The sequence below is a fragment of the Rattus norvegicus genome, chromosome 9 (genome assembly GCF_036323735.1).
Source record: "Rattus norvegicus strain BN/NHsdMcwi chromosome 9, GRCr8, whole genome shotgun sequence".
NCBI lineage: Eukaryota > Metazoa > Chordata > Mammalia > Rodentia > Muridae > Rattus > Rattus norvegicus.
The window spans coordinates 30,511,394-30,533,058 of record NC_086027.1 but is presented as its reverse complement, the minus strand read 5'-3'; the positions used below and the strand labels follow the sequence as shown (position 1 = coordinate 30,533,058).

General features: G+C 40.7%; 1 protein-coding gene across 1 annotated transcript in view; it reads left to right on the top strand.

Annotated features, from left to right (window-relative positions):
- Positions 1-21,665, top strand: part of Pkhd1 (PKHD1 ciliary IPT domain containing fibrocystin/polyductin) — a 493,369-nt gene that overhangs the window by 776 nt on the left and 470,928 nt on the right. Inside the window, exons 2-6 of the mRNA XM_008766937.4 lie at positions 1,040-1,178; positions 2,722-2,799; positions 3,370-3,511; positions 7,079-7,187; positions 11,466-11,523. Coding sequence (XP_008765159.2) covers positions 1,127-1,178; positions 2,722-2,799; positions 3,370-3,511; positions 7,079-7,187; positions 11,466-11,523 — 439 coding nt within the window. The 5' untranslated portion in view covers positions 1,040-1,126. The remainder of the gene's footprint in view (positions 1-1,039; positions 1,179-2,721; positions 2,800-3,369; positions 3,512-7,078; positions 7,188-11,465; positions 11,524-21,665) is intronic.

Genomic DNA, 21,665 nt, shown 5'->3' with positions numbered 1-21,665 from the left:
GGAAAGATTTACCGGAGAATGAGGCCAGTAGCTCATAAAGCCATGGAGGATTAATGGCTGAGGTAGAGGTTGACAGATTGGTTGACAGGTCTTGCTTGATTGCTAACAAGAAATAGAGTGTGTCTATCCTGTAGGGTTCAAATCTGACTCTCACAGGAGGGAAAGCTGGTGTATGAGGAAGCAACCCGGAACACTGTCTGGTTACCAGTGATCAAATAATTAGAAGCTATTTCTGCGATTCCCTTTTTGCCCAACGGTGAATTAATGAACGGTTTAAACATGCATTCAGTAGCTATTGAGACAAGATGAGCTGTGTGGCGATTGTCTATAATGTTTCTCATATGCTGACTCTCTCGTGAGCTTAGGAAGACAAGATGTGCCTCTACACCATTTTTACTTACGTATTTATTTAATTGTTTCAAGTGTAATTGCATCTCTCCTTTCCCCTACTCTCTCCAGTCCCTCCCCTCCCCTTTAAACTCACAGCTTCTTCTTCTTTAATTATTATTGTTACATATATATGTGGCTACATATGTAAATGCAATTATGGTGTGCTCAGCAGATTTTAACTGCCAGGAGCTCTTTACTTAGGGGAGGGTCCCCCATGTGCTTTCCCCATCCCTTGGCATAGGTCAAGTCAACTGGTTGTCACTGAAGCAGCCCTATGGTTGAGATGTCATGGATGTAGCTTTCTTGTTATATCCAGAAGACGCTACCTTGTAGCAGACTTCTTGGTCCTCTGGCTCTTAAGTCTCTCTGCCCCCTCTTTATCCATGATCTCAGAGGCTTCCGTGTAGATGTGTGGATTTGGTCGGGCACACCAGAGGCAATTGTTCCCTGCATTTTCACCATTTATGGCTTTCTGTAATGGCCTTCATGTGCCGTGTGTGTGTGTGTGTGTGTGTGTGTGTGTGTGTGTTTCGATGAGTGGGAACCACACTCGTTGGGCTGGCACGACATTTAAACCATCTCTTTAATTTTCTGCTTCATGATAGTATACAGGCAACAAAGAATTTTTTTCCACTTTATGTTTTAAAAGGCACAAAAGCTACATCATGCCAGTCGACCCTAAAAATGTGCTTCTAACATATGAGAGGTCTCAAGAGAGCTGAGCTACCCTGATGTGATGCCTGCCTGGCGGATCTCTCTGTTGAGTGTGGAACTACTACTTTTAGCAAGTAAGTAGAAAGTGTTTGAACAGAGTAGAGATCAGACCACGAGGTTACCTTGAGGACTACTGTTGGTAAGGGAAATATTGCCTTTATACTGTAGACACATACGGGTTTTACTTGCTCACTTAAAATGTGAGTGAAACCATCATTTTAGAAGTACTGAGGTATCTGCTCTGGCATTTGAAATAATAATGGTTTTCTTCCTGATGACGTTATCTGTTAAATTGTTATGCACAGATATGCCAACTTTTAATGGCCAGTGGGGGTTGCTGTTACAATTCAAACATTTTAATAATAACTTTTTCTATAATCCCTCTTTTGCGCTAGTAGATATAATTCTTATTAGATTTTATTGTTGTATCTTCCATAAGGGACTCTTGGCGACAAATGGCTGCTTGTATTACAATTACCATTTCCTCTAATCATGCTTCCAGTTTTTCTCTGAATTTGGTAACCTTCTATGTTTCCTTATGATTTTTTTGTCTTTTTTTGGATAAAAATATGTAATCATCTCTGGGGGCTGATGATGATGGTTCTGGCTTTTATGTTGATGTGAAGGGGTACCCATCATTCTTAGGAGTGTAGTGACCTACCTACATGGTTTCTATACATAGTGCCCCAGGCTGGTCCACAGGCAATGCCTGGTTTACCCTTGGAATTTCTTGACATGGAAATGAGGCAGTTTTCTATAGACAACACATAACACTTTATTTGCTTACTATCTTCATATGGAGGAGGTGCCGAGAAGTTTTTTGCCTCCTTGAAGTGGCTTTGCCTTGACCAAGACAGCTCTGGGAATATCTTCGAAGATGTTATCAAACCCAGTTTAGTCTAGTATTTAAAATTCATACTCCCTTTGTCTCCTATAGAAAGTTCTACAATGCTCTTGTTTTAGTCTATGACCAGTCAAGGCAAAAATCATGAATGCCTTGGATGTGATTAGGGAGTTAGTCTGATTATGTGTTCAAAGGAGCTCAAAACTGAAAACTAGAGGAGAGAGGAGGAGGAGGAGGAGGAGGAGGAGGAGGAGGAGGAGGAGAAGGAGGAAGAAGAAGAGGAAGAAGAGGAAGAAGAGGAAGAAGAGGAAGAAGAAAGGAAGCAGGAATATCTTAAGAAGTTTTTCCTCTCTCCAGGAAGTAGGGATATATGATATAAGTAGTAACCTTTACACTTAAATGTGGCCGTCCGAATAAAGAGTGTAAAACAGAAGAGAGGCATTGTGGGTTCAAGAGAACCACACTTGCCTTTGAGACTATTTCTGAGGGAAGCAGAAACTCAGTACTGTCCTGATAAAAAACGGGGCTCTGAATTGCTGAGATGAGAGAGATCCATTTTCCTTAAAGTAGGACTCTGAAGGTATGTTCCCTGGACCAATAATGCCTGAATAGAAGTGGACACTCTGAGCCAGAAACTCTGGTAATAGGGCCCGGTGGTCCATGCTTCATCTAGCCACTGGATGATATATACACATTAAAGTCTGCTTTAAAATGCTGGAGGTGCTAGTAGGTTGTATGTAACATTCCCAACCAGCATTTTCTCTTATTGACAGATGCTTACTCAAGTTTCCGGATTGAACCGACAGAAGGTAGCCTTGCAGGGGGAACATGGATCACACTTGTTTTTGACGGTAAGTTTGGGCTTTTCCGAATTTGAGTGTTGAATTTATTCATCTAAAATCCAAAGAATTATGAATCCTTGCTTCTTGGTCTAAGAATAGCTCTAAAGAAGGGACTGAGCAGGATGAACAGAGACCCAACTCTGTCTTTGCAGATGCTAACTGGTCAATGTCACAGCAGAGGTCACTATAACATCAGCATCCTCACGGTGGGATGCTTGGGAAGACAATGACCTGACCGGGAAGTGAACAGCATAGGACTACTATTTCCTGTCTTGGTGGTTGCCCTTACAAATGATTTCATGTTAGGAACCCCTAAACCATGTCTTACCATGCCCGTTTCCACCATAGCACAAAGCAACTTGGAAGGCTGAAAAACTCTTTCCTAGGGAGTAGGAAGACGTGAAGAGAGAGAAAATTTTTACAGGCCCATAGAACTTTTGTCAAGCACTGTAATTGCCTTTGGAAATGAGCGTTAATTTTCTTCTAAGACAAATGCAGTGTCTTACATTGCCCTCTTGTGGCCAATGTTTGCATTGCCCTGCATTATCTTCTCAGCCTGAGATTTCTCCATCTGCTTAGGTTTGGAAACAAGTATTCTTTACCCCAACAATGGCTCTCAGCTGGCGATAGACCTGGTGAATGTGGCAACACCCGCCTTGAAGATCCCTTGTGACATCTCTCCCCTCTTCGTGGATTTGCCCGTGGTGACGTGCCAGACGAGGTATACTTGCCTGAAATAGGAAACCTGGCAGGATAGACAGGCTTTGGTTTTCTCAGTAGTTTTGGGCGATGTGTTAGACAACGCCTTCAGTGACTACAATTACCAGGTGTGACTGCAAAAACAGTCGATATGAATATGCCTATTGCATAAAAAATCCTTTCCCTCAAATCTCTCTCGGAGGAGAAAACAAAGGTCTGGCTATGGCGGAAAGGGCAAATGAAAGAAAACGAAAATTAAACAGTGTCACAAGCAAAAGCCATCACTCACCAATGGCCCTTTCTTCTGTAGAACTCTAAATTTCTGTTTTAAATTTAGTTTTGGGGTCGTAAAATAATCACATCATTTTTTTTCCGGTCTCTTTCTTCCCTCCGAACCCTCTCACATACCTTTCCTTGCCCTCCTTCAAATTTATGGCCCTCGTTCCCTTTAATTATGGTTATTTGTACGCACACACGCACGCACGCATGCATGCACACATCCCTAAATATAACCTGCTCAGGCTGTATAGTGTTACTTGTATGCACATTTTCAGGGCTGACAGTTTGGCACTGGATAATGAGATGATGTGCTCTTTCCTGGAAGACCACTCTCTCACTCTTAGCATTCTTCAGGTGCCTGTAGTTCTTTGTATAGGGCTGAGGCCTCCTGGGCTTTTCCCCATGCGCTTTGGTGTGCTTATTGTCTTTGTTCAGCTCCTGTTTGGGTAGTCCTGTCAGTGAGAATTTATGGGTGCAGCTTCTGACATTACTCGGAGACACAATCTCATAACAGACTCTGACTGTCTGGCTCTTACAATCTTTCTGAAGACAGAGATAAATGGGCAACCAGTAAATGGGAAGCACCATGTTTACTTTGTCACAGGGGAAACGATGCATACATTTTCCCCTTTCCTTTTCATATTTGTGGTACTGTGCAGTCAGGAACTGAACCTGATCAAAAGGGGGATGCCGATATATGGTGCGTGTGTGTGGGAAGGTCAGGGAATAGAGTCGAATCAATCAAGAGAAAGGAGGGAAAGGGACCTATTCCTACCTAGATAATTGATTAACTTCTAACTTCTCTGTGACTTTTAAAAAAAGATTCTATTTATTTCTTGCCATCTACTCTGTTTGGGTGTTATCTCTCCTTTGTCCTAAAACTTTTAGGTGTTCTAGTAAGTTACTAACATGAGATCTCTCTTATATTTAAATGTAAGTTCTTAGTGCTTTGTGACCCTCTAATTGTGTCCCGTCTGTTTAGGTATATTGTGTTTTAGTTCCTGTCCAATTGTAAAAAGTTTTTAATTTCCTTCTTGATTTCTAGCTCCACCCATTTTTCAGTCATTAGTGTGTCATTCAGTTTCTTTAAGTTTGTATACATTCTGTTGTTTCTGGTGTTCTTGACATCCAGCTTTAATTCACAGTGGTCATATAGGATGCAGAGTATAATTTTAATTTTCTTATATCTGTTGAGACATACTTTCTATGCGAGTAAGTGGTCAGTGTTGGAGAAAAGATCCAAGAGCTGCTGAGAAGAAAGTATATACTTCTGTGTTTGGGTGAAATGTTCTGTAAATAGCTGCTAGGTCCATTTGTTTTATGATATTATTTAACTCTAGCATTTCTTTGTTTAGTTTTTGTCTGGATGACCTGTCTATTGGTCAGAGTCTGGTCTCTGTTGCATGTGTATGGATGCCTATTGGTGAGAGTGAGGTATTTGAAGCCTCTCACTACCACTGATATTTTAGCTGTTGTAGTATTTCTTTTATGAACGTGGGAGCCATTATGCTCGGTGCGTAAATATTTAGAGTTGCAATATCCTTTTGCTGAATTCCCTTTGACAGGTGTATACTATTCTTTCCAATCTCTTCTCACTAGCTTTAGTTTGAAGCCTACTTTGTCAAATACTACAATGGCCATACCTGCTTGCTTCTTGGGTCTATTTTGCTTAGACTGTCTTCTTCCATTTTTTACTCTGAAGTGATGTCTAACTTTGACAGTAAGACACATTTCTTGGATGCAGCAGAAAGGTGGGTTCTGTTTTCTAATCCAGAATATTAGTCTGTGACTTTTTATTGAGTACCTGAGACCAAAAATACCGAGAGTTATCAGTGAGCTGCATTTATTGCTTCCTGTTATTGTTTTGTTATATTGTAAGCTTCTTCCCGTCATTTGAAATACTGTTATGGGATTACTTATTCCTGTGGTTTCCTGGGTGGAGTTAACCTCTTCAGACAGAAAGTTTCCTTCTAGTCCCTTTGTAAGGCTAGATTGAAATTTTTGTTTCATTATTAAGTGTTTTTCTTCCTCTGCCTATTGTGATTGGTAGTTTTGCTGGGTATAGTAGTCTGGACTGTTACCTGTCATTTCTTAAGAGTTTGTTGAACGTGGCCCTTCTGGCTTACAGAGTCTCCATTGGGAAGTTCTGCTTTTATATGTCACTAGGTCTTTCCCACTTGTACCTGTTAATATCTTTTCTCTATACAGTTAGAAATTACTTTTCTGGTCCAGTCTATTCATTCTTGTTTCTTGTTCTGTATATTTCTTGTACCTTGATATGTACCTCTTTCTTTAGTTTGGGGAAATTTGCTTCTGTGGTTTTGCTTAAAATATTTTCTATATCTTTGATCTCTGCTACTTTTCCTCTGTTATTATTTAGTATTTTAAAATTTATTTTACATATATACACACATATATTCTTATAAATATATACTTACTTCTAATAAACAAATATTTATTAGATAAGATTTAGTCTTGTTATGATGTCCCGGACTTCCTGAATGTTTTTTGCTTCCAAGTTTTCCTCCCCTATTCCCCCCTTCCTTCCTTCCTTCCTTTCTTTCTTTCTTTCTTTCTTTCTTTCTTTCTTTCTTCCTTTCTTTCTTCCTTCCTTCCTTCCTTCCTTCCTTCCTTCCTTCCTTCCTTCCTTCTTTTTTTTTTTTGATTTAACATTTCATTTGACTGAAGGTCATTTTACCAAGGTTCTCTCTTTCATGTCTTCTTGGACTCTGTAGATGAGGTTTACTTCTGATGTTCTTTTTGACTTCCTAACTTTTTCATTTCCAGGTGTGTTTCAGTTTGGGTTCTCCTCAGTGATTCTATTTCTGCTCTCACATCTTGAACTGTTTTCATTATTTTGTTCCATAGCTTCTTTGTTTTTCTATAGACTTCAGTAAGAGATATGTTTATATCCTCTTTAAGGTCCTTGAATGTATTCATAATTGCCTTTTGAAGTGCTTGTCTTATGCTCTTCAAGTCCTACGAGTCCATAATTCTGAGAAGTAGGACCTTTTAAATTAAGTTCAAAGGGCTTACAGGAAGGAGGAGAAGACAAAGATGAAGACAGAGAAGATGATGATGAAGATGAAGATGATGATGAAGAAGAGGTGGTAGTAGTGGAAGCAGCAGTACAGCCTCTCCTGGCGAGGACTTGGCTTTAAAGTAGGGTTCTAGTGAGCCGTAGATCTAGGTGGTGAATGGTGAACTACAGAGGTATTTTACTCGGCTCCATGTTACAAACACAGGAAGGAAGTGTCAAGTGGGAACTCTGGGTTTCTTATTCATAAAGATTTCCATTTTCTGTCCCCAGGTCTCTTCCATCAGAAGCACCTGAAGGTCTTTATTCTCTGGAGATACGCTCTGGGGATCAACTGCTAGGCAGCCCGTGTGCCAGATTACTGGACAACTGTACTTTCAAGGTGAGTTCTAAGGATAGAAGAATGTGTGTTTAACTGGTCAGATAGTATGCTGTGTCACCAATGCAAGTTATGAGTCAACCCAACTCTTCTTTAATAGGGAGGAAAAATTATGGAGAAAATGCTGGAGTTCCTGTCACTATAGATTTACCTATGAAAGATAAATACTGAGTCCTTGTATATCAGGCTTATCTGAGTGATATCTATATCTATCTATCTATCTATCTATCTATCTATCTATCTATCTATCTATCTATCTCATGGAGTACAGTGCTCCCAAGGCCAAGTAGACTGCTTGCCACATCACCCAGGCAATAAGTGGTGAAGTCAGGATTTGAACCCTCATGTGACTGTGAAACCAAAGGGAACTCATAGAGAAGCCACAGACATCATTTTTTTGTTGTGGACAAGTATTATGTTTTTAGTGGATTCTGAGTGTTTGGATACTGAAGAAACACAAGGGCCCCAGGTCTTTGAGAGGGGGCAATATCCCTGGCCCCTGCTTCATGGCACCTTTTTGCTGCCCTTTCTGATCCTTGTCAGAAGCATGTTTACTGTTGGAATTCTCCTTTGAGGTCAGATAGATCAAGAAGGAGAGATGGCAAGACTGAGAGCAGTTTCCTTTAGGCCGATGTCTAATCTTATTTAATTTAGACTCTTAACACTTAGACTGGACTCGCTTTTATGTTTAGTTCAGTCAAAGATTCATTTAGCTTTATAGTAAAATGAGCTGTAAAAGAGAAATCTGTTTTACCATGAAATGTGGTGCTCCAGCCATGACCTGGTAAAAAAGACCTCTGAGAGCTATAGAGAATAGAACGGAGTCATTAACTAAGGCTGTTTTAGAGTTAAGACACCACCACCCTAAACTCAACTTGAATATCGTTATATAGGCACCAACTTTTTGAAATTGGCAATTTGCTGTCCAATCACAAGTAACAAACACTTTGATCCCCAGCCCAAGAGAATATTATTGACTGAAATTTCATCTTTGTACATAGGTAGCACTGGGAAGCAACAAATTCTTTCTTGTTAAGAGCTGTATCACAGTGCTGTCCTAGCTCAGGGACCATCACAGATGTGAAGTGTCTGAGCACCCCTGAATCACTAAGCTCCCTTCACCTCAGGGAGTAGGTTTCCTACTTATTATAAAGATCAGTAAGGACAGAGGTTGGGGGGCACACTTTCTGCAATTGCACATTAAAGGATACAAGTCCACGAATGGCTCAACTAACTTAGTGAGTTGATGAACTATCACCAGGGGATGCAGTTAATGAGAGGCATTTGAGTGAAAGAAAATGCAGCATGCTTTTCTGTTCTGTGACTGGGACTAAGGGAGCCATGGGTATTAAAAATTAATTCCATCTTGCCGGCCCACTCCAAAGAGCCTGCTGCGGGCACTGACAAGTCTGAAGAACTCACAGAAGGTTTGTCAAGCAGCTGGTGGCTGTGACTTTATCATTCTAATCTCCTGTTTTATGCCACCCTCTCTGGCCCACCTACCTTCCCATCTTGCTATTGCTAACCCCACGGGGGCCAAGGACCAGCATGTAGGAGCCCTGCTTTGGAAGCTCATTAATTTCTGACTATTCTCTCTCTAGCCTGGTGGGTGACCAGAGGCCTGTTTCTCTTAGAAAAAAGTACCATTTTATGTCATATGAATTCAGAAAGACTCACAAGTGAAGACATTCATTGTGGTTTAACCCCCAAGTATACCCCAGTGCTCTTTGAGGAATGTGTGTGGGGGCAATAACTAAATCTAAAAATCCCCACTAGCTTCTCAAAGAGTGGCAGATGGCACAGTAGAGCTTATATTTCAAGTCGGAGACCTAGAGGTATGCTTCATTGTTTGCTTTGAAGTTGATTGCTCCATCTGCCTCAGTTTTTAATGAGTGCAAGAGAGGGCAATAACCATGTCTCTAAGATTCCAATGGAAGTTACTTTGGTAGGAAGGGCCTCCCCGTGGGAGATGAAAAGCTGGTTACAGTCAATGGGTTTGAGTCCAGAACTGGGACTGAGTGGCATCATGAGTGGAATGGCATTAATCTTTATCTTCTGTAGAGATCACAGCCAGCTCTTAATCTATAAAGCCACAGTAGTCATATCCGGACCTCCCCCCTTCCCCAACTGTGCATATTTTCTGTAAACTAGTTCTAACCCTTTCCTCGGGAGAATGAGGAAAATGTCCTTGCTGGCAAACAGTACTGCTGCGTGCATCAGTACTTAAACTCCACACCCAATAGGCCACCATCAGCTTGGCTAAAAAGCCCATTCATTCTCTCTGCCTGATTAGGGTTGTTGATTAACCATGGTTATTTTCTGGTAATAGTCTCCCTGGGAATTTGGACTCCTGGGGAGCTGGATGTAGCACAAATGAAATAGTTTGCTGTAGTTTGTTTCGTAAAAGGGAAGCAGCACTGTAGATTGTTTAGAGATGAAGCAGTCTAGGCACCTAGTGAGACAAGAAGTGACTAGGTCTTCTCCTGGGTGAGACATTAAGTCATGGGTCAAACCTTGGCCTTGTCTGTCCAGGCCATTTTGTATGCATCTCCATTCCTCATGTAGCCTGATATGACGTCCCAATGGAGTAATACTCTACTGTTAGCCCAACCGAGATGCCTGTAGGTGAGATGGGCTTTCTGAATCATCTTGTTCTCCCTTCCCTTCTCATCAGTATACTAGTCAACCAAGAACAGGCTATTAGCTGTATAGACAAGAATTCGAATGTCTCTAACATTTTGCAGAGGAAAGAAAGTGCACTGTTTCTTCCTTGTGAAGCCTGAAGCTAACATGTGTTGTGCTCTAAGAAGGGCCATAGCGTTGCCTTCCTAGAGGCCCAACAAGCAGCTGACCGAGACAGACTCAGAGAATTACACCCAACCAATGGACTGAAGTTGGGAACCCCTATGGTTGAATTAAATAAAGGTTTGAAGAAGTTGTGGAGGGTGACCACAACTTCCATTGGGGAGGAAGAATAGGATAGGGAACTGTCAGAGGGCAGACCAGGAGGGTGATAACTAACCTGGACCCCTGAGATCTCTCAAACATTGAGCCACCAACCAGGCAGCATACATGAGCTGACATGAGGCCCCTGACACATATACAGCAGAGGATCTGGCCTCAGTGAGAGAAGATGCATGAACCTAACCCTAGAGAAATTTGAGGACCAAGGGAATAGGGAGGCCTGGTGTGTTATGGGGGTTTGTAGGGGTGTGGTGTTTTGTGGTGACATCCTCTTCAAGATTGAGGAGGAAGAATAGGATAAGGAACTGTCAGAGGGCAGACCAGGAGGGTGATAATGACTGGACTGTAAAAAAAGGTTGATGATAATTAAAAAAGGAAGGACCATAGTAAGATGTTTTCTGGTTCCATGAGTAGGCTTCAGCATGTTCCTCCTTCTCCCATCAATGGTGTTCACTGTGTGTATGTGTGTGTGTGTGTTGGCACACAAATGGTCTTGGAGAATCTGTGGAGGTCAAAGGAGAATCTTGAGTTTCTCTCTGTCTTTGACTTCTATCTTGTTTGAGTCAGGATCTCTTCTTGTTTGTCCATGACCTTTCAGAGATTAGACTCTCATGTCTACACCTCCTATCTCACTGGAGGAATGCTGGGATGACAACAGATCTATCTGACTTCATGTGGATTGTGGAGATTCAAACTCAAGTCCTCATGCTTGCATGGCAAGTGCTTTCCTTACTGAGCCATGGTCAGAGCCACGGCCTGCTACTGGAAGAACAGTATTCCTTCCCATCGTTTGGAACATTTTCCCACAAAGCTGGCACCTTCTGTTTTTTCCCCCAACTGCACTCAAATATTTCTAATTTCTTATTTTATATAATTGCTAGCTGACAATAATTTAAATTACATTCCTTCCAACTTAAAAAAATATTAATTATTTTCTAGGTAAATGTGAATTTTTAAGATTCAATGTCATTAAATTATAATAATGAAATCAAAGGACTGACGTTCTGGATGGTGCCTTGTCTACTTTTGTTTCTGGTAAAATATATATCTGGGCATGGCAGACAGGTGAATAGGATAATATTTTCTAAACAGTTTTCCAAGGAGCAGACTGGGTTCCTTTAATACACACAGAGGAATACAATAATACCTGTAACCCCTGTTTCATGGAAACAGCACAAGGGTAAGAAAAAGTAGGTGTTCAGTCATTAGGGAAATGCATCCTGCTTTTCACTAATGCTTCATGGGGAATCATTTATGACTCTTGTTGTCATGTATATTCTAATGAAATGTTCACGTGCCATAATACTTTCTAAACAGTTTTCCAAGGAGCAGACACCTGTTTTATATCAAGTTAACCCATCAAGTGGAGTTCCAGGTAAGAAATCTTTCAAATATGAGTAATTGTGGATCTCTTTACTAACTCCATTGCAGACTCTTCTACTAGTGTGTACTTTCTATAAGCGGTTCGATTTACCTTCTGATGCTATTTTGAAAATAAGTTTCAACTTCTGGTTTCTTTTGTTGTTTGTTTTTATTTTTCTTTTTTTCTATTTATCCAGTATAGGAGACATTCAAGGAGAATATTTCCACATGAGCTAGTCCAGTTTAGTCCCCTCCCATAGAAACATGTAGCAGCAGTAGATAATTTATAATTGGCAATGACTATTAACCTTCATAACACATATAAAATATCATATTGTCTTATTAATATGTGCCCTCTTATGCATTTATGTATTTTTAAAAATTAATTTAGAGAAACTGTTCTTAAGAACAATTTTGGTACCAAAATTATTAGTAACAGTGTTTTTATCTAGTTAAACAGAACATACAGATATATGATGTGTGCACATATAAATCTAGTATGAGTTGATGATCATAATTATGATGACAGGTGAGTTAGAAAACTGTAGTCTGTAGTAGGTGCATTCCAGTTCACATTAAAAGACCTGGCAACTGGGATTGACTCTAAGTAGAAAAGGATCAGGCTGGAAACCAACAAGCACCAATATTTTAGGCCCTTGTCTTAGTTCAATGTCAGTGAAAAATTCTCTTAGGATATATAAGCTTTTGTTTTTTCGTATTGGATTTTTTATTTACATTTCAAATGTTATCCCCTTCTCCAGTTTCCCACCTATAACCCCCCTTTCCCATCACCCCTCCCCCTGCTTCTGTGAGGTTATTCCCCCACCCCACCCCTTCTGGCCTCCCCGCCATGACATTCCAAAGCTACACTGGGGCATCATTGAGCCTTGGCAGGACCAAGGGCTTCTCCTCCCCACTGATGCCCAACAAGACCATCCTCTGCCACATATGCAGCTGGAGCCATGGGTCTGTCCATGTGTATGTACTCTTCGTTTTCTTCTTTAGGCACTTTTGTTCTATGACTTTACTGATGACAACAAAAAATTCAAAACACTGTAGCATGTAGTTTTTACTACCCTGCTTTACACTCCAGGTGGACCAAATCACCGCCCTGGTTCCCATGGATCTGAGGAGGAAAGACATACACACATATAGCCAGTTTTTAACCTGCCTTATGGCTCAGTGACTGGGCTCTTCTAAGTCTTCTGTAGCTAGTGTGCCTTTTCCCTAATTCCTTGCTCAACACTCTTCCCTTAGCTTAGTGGCCGGGTTACCTTCTCCTTGCTCAACATCCCACATCTGCTCTCAGCTTATTGCATTTCTAATCTTCCACCTGAGGAAGCAGCCAATGGCCACTCCACCCAAGATCTCACATGGCTGGTGACTCTACCTCTGAAGCATGGTAGATTCCTTTTCCTCATCCTGCTTTTCCTAGCCTGCCTTTGGGAAACTGGAGGTCCCGCCTTTTCCATCCAGCCATTGGCTGCTGGCATCTTTATTGATTAATCAAGAACCTTTGGGGAACAGGACCTTTAGCATTCACACACAGATCCCCCCACCCCCATCAAAGCGTCAGAATCACTGCCCCCTATAGAGCATGATTTAAAAAAAAAAGTCCAACAAAATCCAAAGGAGCTGAGACAGGAGACTGGTGGAGATAGAAATCATCACCACTCGGCTTCGCTATCACCTATCATAGTCCACTCATACTGGAGTCCTTATTGAGCCCCTACTGTGTATACTTATAGTCTTCTTTTTTACTGGATTTTTACATTTTTTTTTTTGGTTCTTTTTTTCGGAGCTGGGGACTGAACCCAGGGCCTTGTGCTTCCTAGGTAAGCGCTCTACCACTGAGCTAAATCCCCAGCCCCTTTTACTGGATTTTTAAATTAACATTTAAAATGTTATCCCAGTTCCCAATTTCCCATCCATAAACTCCCATCTCATCCTCCCTCCCCCTTCTTCTATGAGAGTGTTACCCCACCCATCTACCCACTCCTTCCCACCTCCCTGCCCTGATATTCTCTTACACCAGGGTGGGGGGGGTCGAGGCTTGGCAGGACCAAGGGCTTCTCCTCCCATTGGTGCCCAACAAGGCCATCCTCTGCTACAGATGCACCCAGAGGCATGGGTCCGTCCATGTGTAATCTTTGGATGGTGGTTTAGTCCCTGGGAGCAATGGTTGCTTGGTATCGTTGTTCTTAGGGAGTTGTAAACCCCTTCAGCTCCTTCAGTCTTTTCTCTAACTCCTCCATTGGAGTCCCCTTGTGTAGCCCAATGGTTAGCTGTAAGCACCCTCATATGTATTAGTAGGGCTCTGGCAGAGCCTCTCAGGGGACAGCTATATTAGGCTCCTGTCAGCATGCACTTCTTGGCATCAGCAATATTGTCAGTTGCATGTGTATGGGCTGGATCCTGGGTGGGACCGTCTCTGGATGGTCTTTCCTTTAGTCTCTGCTCCAAACTTTGTCTCCATATTTCCTCCTATTAATATTTTTTTGTTCCTCTTCTAAGAAGGACTGAAGCATCACACTTTGGTCACACTCAAGCCTTATTCTTGAGCTTCATGTGGTCTGTGAATTGTGTCATAGGGTAATCTGAGCTTCTGGGCTATTATCCACTTATCACTGAGTGCATACTGTGTATGTTTTTTTTTTCTTTTTGTGATTAGGTCACCTCACTCAGAATGATATTTTCTAGTTCCATCCATTTGCATTTCATGAAGTCATTGTTTTCAAGAGCTGGGTGTTACCCCATTGTGTAGATGTACCACATTTTCTGTATCCATTTCTCTGTTCAGGGACATCTGGATTCTTTCCAGCTTCAGGCTATTATCAATAAGGATTCTATGAACATAGTGGAGCATGTGTCCTTGTTATATATTGGAGCATATTTTGGGATACCCAGGAGTGGAATAGTTGGGTCTTCAAGTAGTACTATGTCCAATTGTCTGAGTAACCTCCAGACTGATTTCTAGAGTGGTTGTACCAGCTTGCAATCCCATCAACAATGGAGGAGTGTTCCTCTTTCTCCACAGTCTCAATAGCATCTGTTGTTCCCTGAGTTTTTGATCTTAGCCATTCTGACTAGTGTGAGGTGAAATCTCAGGGTTGTTTTGATTTGCATTTCTCTGATGACTAAGGGTGTTGAACATTTCTTTAGATGCTTCTCAGCCATTCGATATTCCTCAGCTGAGGATTCTTTGTTTAGCTCTGTACCCCATTTATAATAGGGTTATTTGATTTTCTGGAGTCTAACTTCTTGAGTTCTTTGTGTATATTGGATATTAGCCCTCTATAGGATGTAGAATTGGTAAAGATCTTTTCCCAATCTGTTGGTTGCCATTTTGTCCTAATGACAGTTTCTTTTGCCTTACAGAAGATTTGCTTTTAGGAAGTCCCATTTGTTGATTCTTTTTTTTTTTTTTTTTTTTTTTTTTTGGAGCTGGGGACTGAATCCAGGGCCTTGTGCTCGCTAGGTAAGCGCTCTATCGCTGAGCTAAATCTTAAAGCATAAACCATTGGTGTTCTGTTTAGGAATTTTTTCCCCAGTGCCCATGTGTTTGAGGCTCGTTCCCACTTTTTCTTCTATTAATTTGATTGTATCTGGTTTTTTGTGGAAGTCTGATCCACTTGGACTTGAGCTTTGTACAAGGAGATAAGAATGGGTCAATTTGCATTCTTCTACATGCTAACCTCCAGTTGAACCAACACTATTTGTTGAAAATGCTATCTTTTTTTTCACTGGATAGTTTTAGCAGCTTTGTCAAAGATCAAGTGACCATAGTATGTGGGTTCATTTCTGGATCTTCAATTCTATTCCATTGATCTACCTGCCTGTTGGTCCCAATACCATTCAGTTTTTAATCATGATTGCTCTGTAATACAGCTTGAGGCCAGGGATGGTGATTCCCCTAGAAGTTACTTTATTGTTGAGAATAGTGTTTGTTATTGTGGGTTTTTTGCTTTTCTAAATGAATTTGCAAATTGCTCTTTCTATGAAGAATTGAGTTGGAATTTTCATGGGGATTGCATTGAATCTGTAGATTGCATTTGGCAAGATGGCCATTTTTACTATATTAATCCTGTCAATCCACAAGCATGGGAGGTCTTTCCATCTTCTGAGATCTTCATCAATTTCTTTTTTCAGAGACTTGAAGTTCTTGTCATACAGATCTTTCACTTGCTTGGTTAGAGTCACACTGAGGTATTTTATGTTATTTGTGACTATTGTGAAGGACATCGTTTCCATACTTTCTTTCTCAGCCTGTTTTTCTTCTGAGTAGAGGAAGGTTACTGATTTTTTAAAAGTTAATTTTATGTCTAGCTACTGTGCTGAAGTTGTTTATCAGGCTTAGTAGTTCTCTAGTGGAACTTTTGGGGTCACTTAAGTATACTATCATATCATCTACAAATAGTGATATTTTGACTTCTTCCTTTCCAATTTGTATCCCTTTGACCTCCTTTTGTTGTCTGATTGCTTTGGCTAGGACTTTGGGTACTTTACTGAATAAGTAAGGAGAAAGTGTGATTGAAATAATTCCATGCATCCTATCAGATCACCATGGACTAAGGCTGGTCTTCAATAAAAACAAAAACAACAGAAAGCCCACATATACATGGAAGTTGAACAATGCTCTACTCAATGATAACTTGGTCAAGGAAGAAATAAAGAAGGAAATTAAAGACTTTTTAGAATTTAATGAAAATAAAGGCACAACATACCCAAACTTATTGGACACAATGAAGGCATTGCTAAGAAGAAAACTCATAGCTTTGAGTGCCTCCAAAAAGAAACTGGAGGGAGCATACACCAGCAGCTTGACAGCGCACCTAAAAGCTTTAGAACAAATTGAAGCAAATACACCAAGGAGGATTAGAAGGCAGGAAATAATCAAACTCAGGGCTGAAATCAACCAAGTAGAAACACAAAGAACTATACAAAGAATCAACAAACCAGGAGCTGGTTCTTTGAGAAAAATCAACAAAATAGATAAACCCTTAGCCAGATTAACCAGAGGTCACAGAGAGTGGATCCAAATTAACAAAATCCGAAATGGAAAGGGAGACATAACAACAGAAACTGAGGAAATTAAAAAAATCATCAGATCCTACTACAAAAGCCTATACTGAACAAAACTGGAAAATTTGGTTGAAATGGACAATTTTCTAGTCAGATACCAGGTACCAATGTTAAATCAGGATTAGATAAACCATCTAAAAAGTCTCATAACTCCCAAAGAAATACAAGCAGTCATTAAAAGTTTCCCAACCATAAAATGCCCAGAACCAAATGAGTTTAATGCAGAATTCTATTAGACCTTCATAGTAGACCTAATACTCTCAAAACTATTCCACAAAACAGAAACAGAAGGAATACTAACCAATTCCTTCCATGAAGCCACAATTATGCTTATACCTAAACCACACAAAGAGCCAACAAAGAAAAAGAACTTCAGACCAATTTCCCTTATGAATATTGACACAAAAATACTCAATCAATTCCCACAAACTGAATCCAAGACACATCAAAAAGATCATCCATCATGATCAAGTAGGCTTCATCCCAGGGATGCAGGAATGGTTCAATATATGGAAATTCATCGACGTCAACCACTATATAAACAAACTCAAAGGAAAAAAATATGATCATCTCATTAGATGCTGAGAAAGCATTTGCCAAAATTCAACATGCCTTCATGTTACAAGTCTTGGAAAGATCAGGTATTCAAGGCCCATACCTAAACATAGTAAAAGCAATATACAGCACATCAGTAGTCTACTTATATTCTTAATTCTTCATATGTGTTATTTTCTGAGGATCACAAAATACATGATGGTACAGGACAGGAGCTATTCTTATTATTTTCATTCTGGGGAAAAAATAATGAAGTACTGGGGGGTTAAATTTTTTATTTAAAGCAGTGGTTCTCAACTTTCCTAATGCTGCAACCCTTTAATACAGTTACTCAAATTGTGGTGACCCCCAACCATAACATTGTGCCGTTGCTACTTCATAACTATAATTTTGTTATTAGGAATTGTAATGTATCTATCTAATATGCAGGGTATCTGATACGAATCTCCCAAAGGAATCATGACCCACAGGTTGAGAAGCAATGGTCTAAAGTCATATCAATAAAAAGCATATATATATATGTATATATGTAAACTAGTTCTGGATACAATGTAGAATGCTATTAGCCCTGATGCTTATTGAGAGGATTTGTTCATGAGTCAAAGAAAACATGGACAAGTGTACTTGGTCTTAGTCAAAAGGCTCAGAAAGGATGATACGCTCTGGAGGGCCGAAGAGGAGGTGGTTATATGAGGTTAGGAGATTTACATAGAAGAGGAGGATGCTCTGAGGAATAGGTTCAATAACTTTGTCAGTCTTCTTTAGAACCAAATAATAAACACAACTTTTAAAAGATGTATTTTGCTATGTTTTTAATGGCAAACTTCTGTCTGTCTGTATACACACATAGATATATCGGATATTTCATTGGTTCTACATTTCTTTTTTATTGGGTCAGCAAGTTAATATTTTATGTTTTTAATTAGATATTTTATTTCTTTACATTTCAAATGTTATCACCTTTCCTGGTTTTTCCTCTGCAAACTCCTTATCCCATCTTCCCTTACCCTGCTTTTATGAAGGTGCTCCCTCACCCTCCCACCAACTCCTACCTCACTAGCATTCCTCTATACTGGGGCATCAAGCCTTCACATGACCAAGGGCCTTACCTTCCATTGATAGTAGATAAGGCCCCTTCAGCTCCTTCAGTCTTACCCTAACTCCTCCATTAGGGTCCCTGTGATCAGTCCAATGGTTGACTTTGAGCATCCACATCTGCATTGGTCAGGATTTGGCAGAGCCTCTCAGGAGACAGCTGTATCAGGTTCCTGTCAGTAAGCACTTCATGACATCAGCAATAGTGTCTGGGCCTGCATGTGAGATGGATCCCTGGGTGGGGCAGTCTCTTGATGGCCTTTCCTTCAGTCTCTGCATCACTTTTTGCCCCTACATTTCCTTTAGACAGGAGCAATTCTGTGATAAAATTTTGGAAATGGGTGGATGGACCCATCCCTCAACCAGGAGGTCATGCCTAACTTCTGGATATGGTCTTGAGAGGTTCTCCTTCCCTTTTGTCAGGTATTTCAGCTAATGTCATCCCCATGGGGTCCTAGAAGGCTCTTGCTATCCTGGCATCTGGGACGTGCTGGTAGCAATCCCCAGTTCCCTATCCCCCATTGCTATATACCTCTGTTCAATATCCTGACCCTCTGTATATCACCCCTGTCTCCTCCCATACCTGATTCTGCCCCCTTTTCTCCTCTCCCTCTTTTCTTCCTCCAAAGTCCTTCCCACCAGCTACTTCTCTTGATTATTTTGCTCCCCCTTCTAAGTAGGACTGTAACATGCACTTTTTGGTCTTACTTCCTCTTGAGCTTCATGTGGTCCATGAGTTGTATTGTGGTTATTCCAAGCTCTTTGTCTAATATTTACTTATCAGTGAGTATACTCCATGTCTGTTCTTTTGTGACTGAGTTACCTCACTCAAGATGATATTTTCTATTTCCATCTATTTGCCTAAGAATTTCATGAAGCCATTGTTTTTAATAGCCAAGTAGTACTCCATTGTGTAAATGTATCCCATTTTCTGTATCCATTCCTCTGTTGGGAGACATCTGGTTTGCTTCCAGTTTCTGGATCTTATAAATATGAACATAGTGGGGCATATGTCCTTATTTCACATTGGAAAATCTTTGGGTATATGCCCAGGAGTGGTATACCTGGGTCCTCAGGTTTGTCATGGAATATCTTGGTTTTTCCATCTATGTTAATTGACAGTTTTGCTGGATAGAGTAGCCTGGGCTGGCATTTGTGTTGTTCTCTTAGGGTCTGTATGAAGTCTGCCCAGGATCTTCTGGCTTTCATAAACTCTGTTAAGAAGTCTGGTTTAATTCTTATAGGTCTGCCTTTATATGTCACTTGACCTTTTTCCTTACTGCTTTTAATAGTCTTTCTTTGTTCTGTGCCTTTGATTAATATGTGTTTTGATTAATATGTGATGGGAGGAGTTTCTTTTCTGGTCCAGTCTTTTTGGAGTTTTGTTGGCTTCTTGTAGGTTTATGGGCATCTCTTTTTTTTAGGGTAGGGAAGTTTTCTTTTATAATTTTGTTGAAGATGTTTACTGGCCCTTTAAGTTGGAAATCCTTGCTCTCTTTTATACCTATTATCCTTAGGTTTGGTCTTCTCATTGTGTCCTGGATTTCCTGGATGTTTGGGGTTAGGAGTTTTTTGCATGTTGCATTTTCTTTGACTGTTGTGTCAGTGTTTCCTATTGTATATTCTGCCCCAAGATTCTCTCTTCTATCTCTTGTATTCTGTTGGTGATTTTGCGTCTATGACTCCTGATCACTTTCTTAGGTTTTCTATCTCGAAGTTTGTCTCCCTTTGTGATTTCTTTATTGTTTCTATTTCCATTTTTAGATCCTGTATGGTTTTGTTCAATTCTTTCATCTGCTTGATTGTGTTTTACTGTAATTCTTTAAGGGATTTTTTGTGCTTTTTCTTTAAGGGATTCTACCTTTTTACTTGTGTATTCCTGTATTTCTATAGGGAGTTATTTATGTCCTTCTTGAAGTTCTCTAACATCATCATGAGATGTGATTTTAAATAAGAATCTTGCTTCTTCACTGTGTTGGAGGTATCCAGGGCTTGCTGTGGTGGGAGAGCTGGATTCTGATGATGCCAAGTCGTCTTGGTTTTTGTTGCTTGGGTTCTTGCACTTGCCTCTTGCCATCTGGTTATCTCTGGTGTTAGCTGGTCTTGCTGTGTCTGACTGTGGCTTGTCCCTTCTGTAAGCCTGTTGTCAGCACTCCTGGGAGACCAGCTCTATCTGAAATCAGAAGGATCTTGTCCCAGGCTTTTCCTTGGTTTCTGCAGCCTGAGGACTCTGGGAGGGTCCCTTTTGGGCCAAGTATTTGAGCAGTAGTTGTGGTCTCACCTGTGCTCTCAGGTGTGTCAGCACTCCTGGGAGACCAGCTTTCTCCCAGCAGAATTTGGGTACAGAGAATTGTGACATAGGGTAAGCTCTGGGGCACAGATGGAACTGGAAAGATCCTGTCCCAGGCTGTTCCTTGGTTCCTGTGTCCTGAGGCTTCTGGGAGGGTCCCTCTTGGGCCAAGTATTTGAGCAGCAGTGGTGGTCTTACCTGTGCTTTCTGGTGTGCCAGCACTCCTGGGAGACCAGTTCTGTCCTGGTGGGATCTGGATATGGAGAGCTTGGCACAGGGTCAGCTCCAGTGGCAGATGGAAACCAGAAGTGGTTTTATTTTTCTTGTATGGTAGACATATATGAACATAGTTGTTAATTTAAAAAATTATTACATTTACCTCTTTACTTGCTATTTGTGTGTGTGTATTTGTGTGTGTATGTGTGTGTGTGTGTGTGTGTGTGTGTGTGCTGTGTAGTGTGTGTAACATGTACATGTGCACAGGTGCCACAGTTTGTGTGTAATGATCAGGGGAGAACTTTGAGGAGCTGGTTTTCTTCTTGTACCATATGGGCTCAGGGATGAAACTCGGGTTATCATACTCAAGGGAGAGCACATTTTGTTTTTTACCCATTGAATCTTTGCTGGGCCAAGGTGCTTGGTTTTTAGGTGTGATTCTGTCAGGATGCATTATCTGATTCAATTGTTTTGATGGGATTGACTGGGTAATGCAATCAGAATGAATATCTATGTTACAGTATTTTTATATTGAAGTATGTGTGTGTGCAGACAGAATGTGTATACTTCATGTGTATCTGTGCATGTGTGTATTTCAACTGTCTCCTAAAGAACAAGAATTTGGCACTGTTTTATTGACATGAGGCTTCAGAAATACAACCCATTTCATTAGTTTGAGTAACTGAGACAGGATCGTGTTTTATGAAAAAGAATGTGTGCTGTCAAAATTACATGCAGACATCTGGGTTTCTGTTGCTGTGCGCAGAAGGCTCCAGTTTAGGTGGCAGAGGCCTTATTGTGAGGAGGGATGAGTAAGGAGCTATGAGAGATGAGAGTGGGATGTCAGGTGCTCTCCAGGTCTGTCTAACTGGTTTGTCTCACTGAGGTGGAGTTCTGCACTATCTCTTCTACCTTTT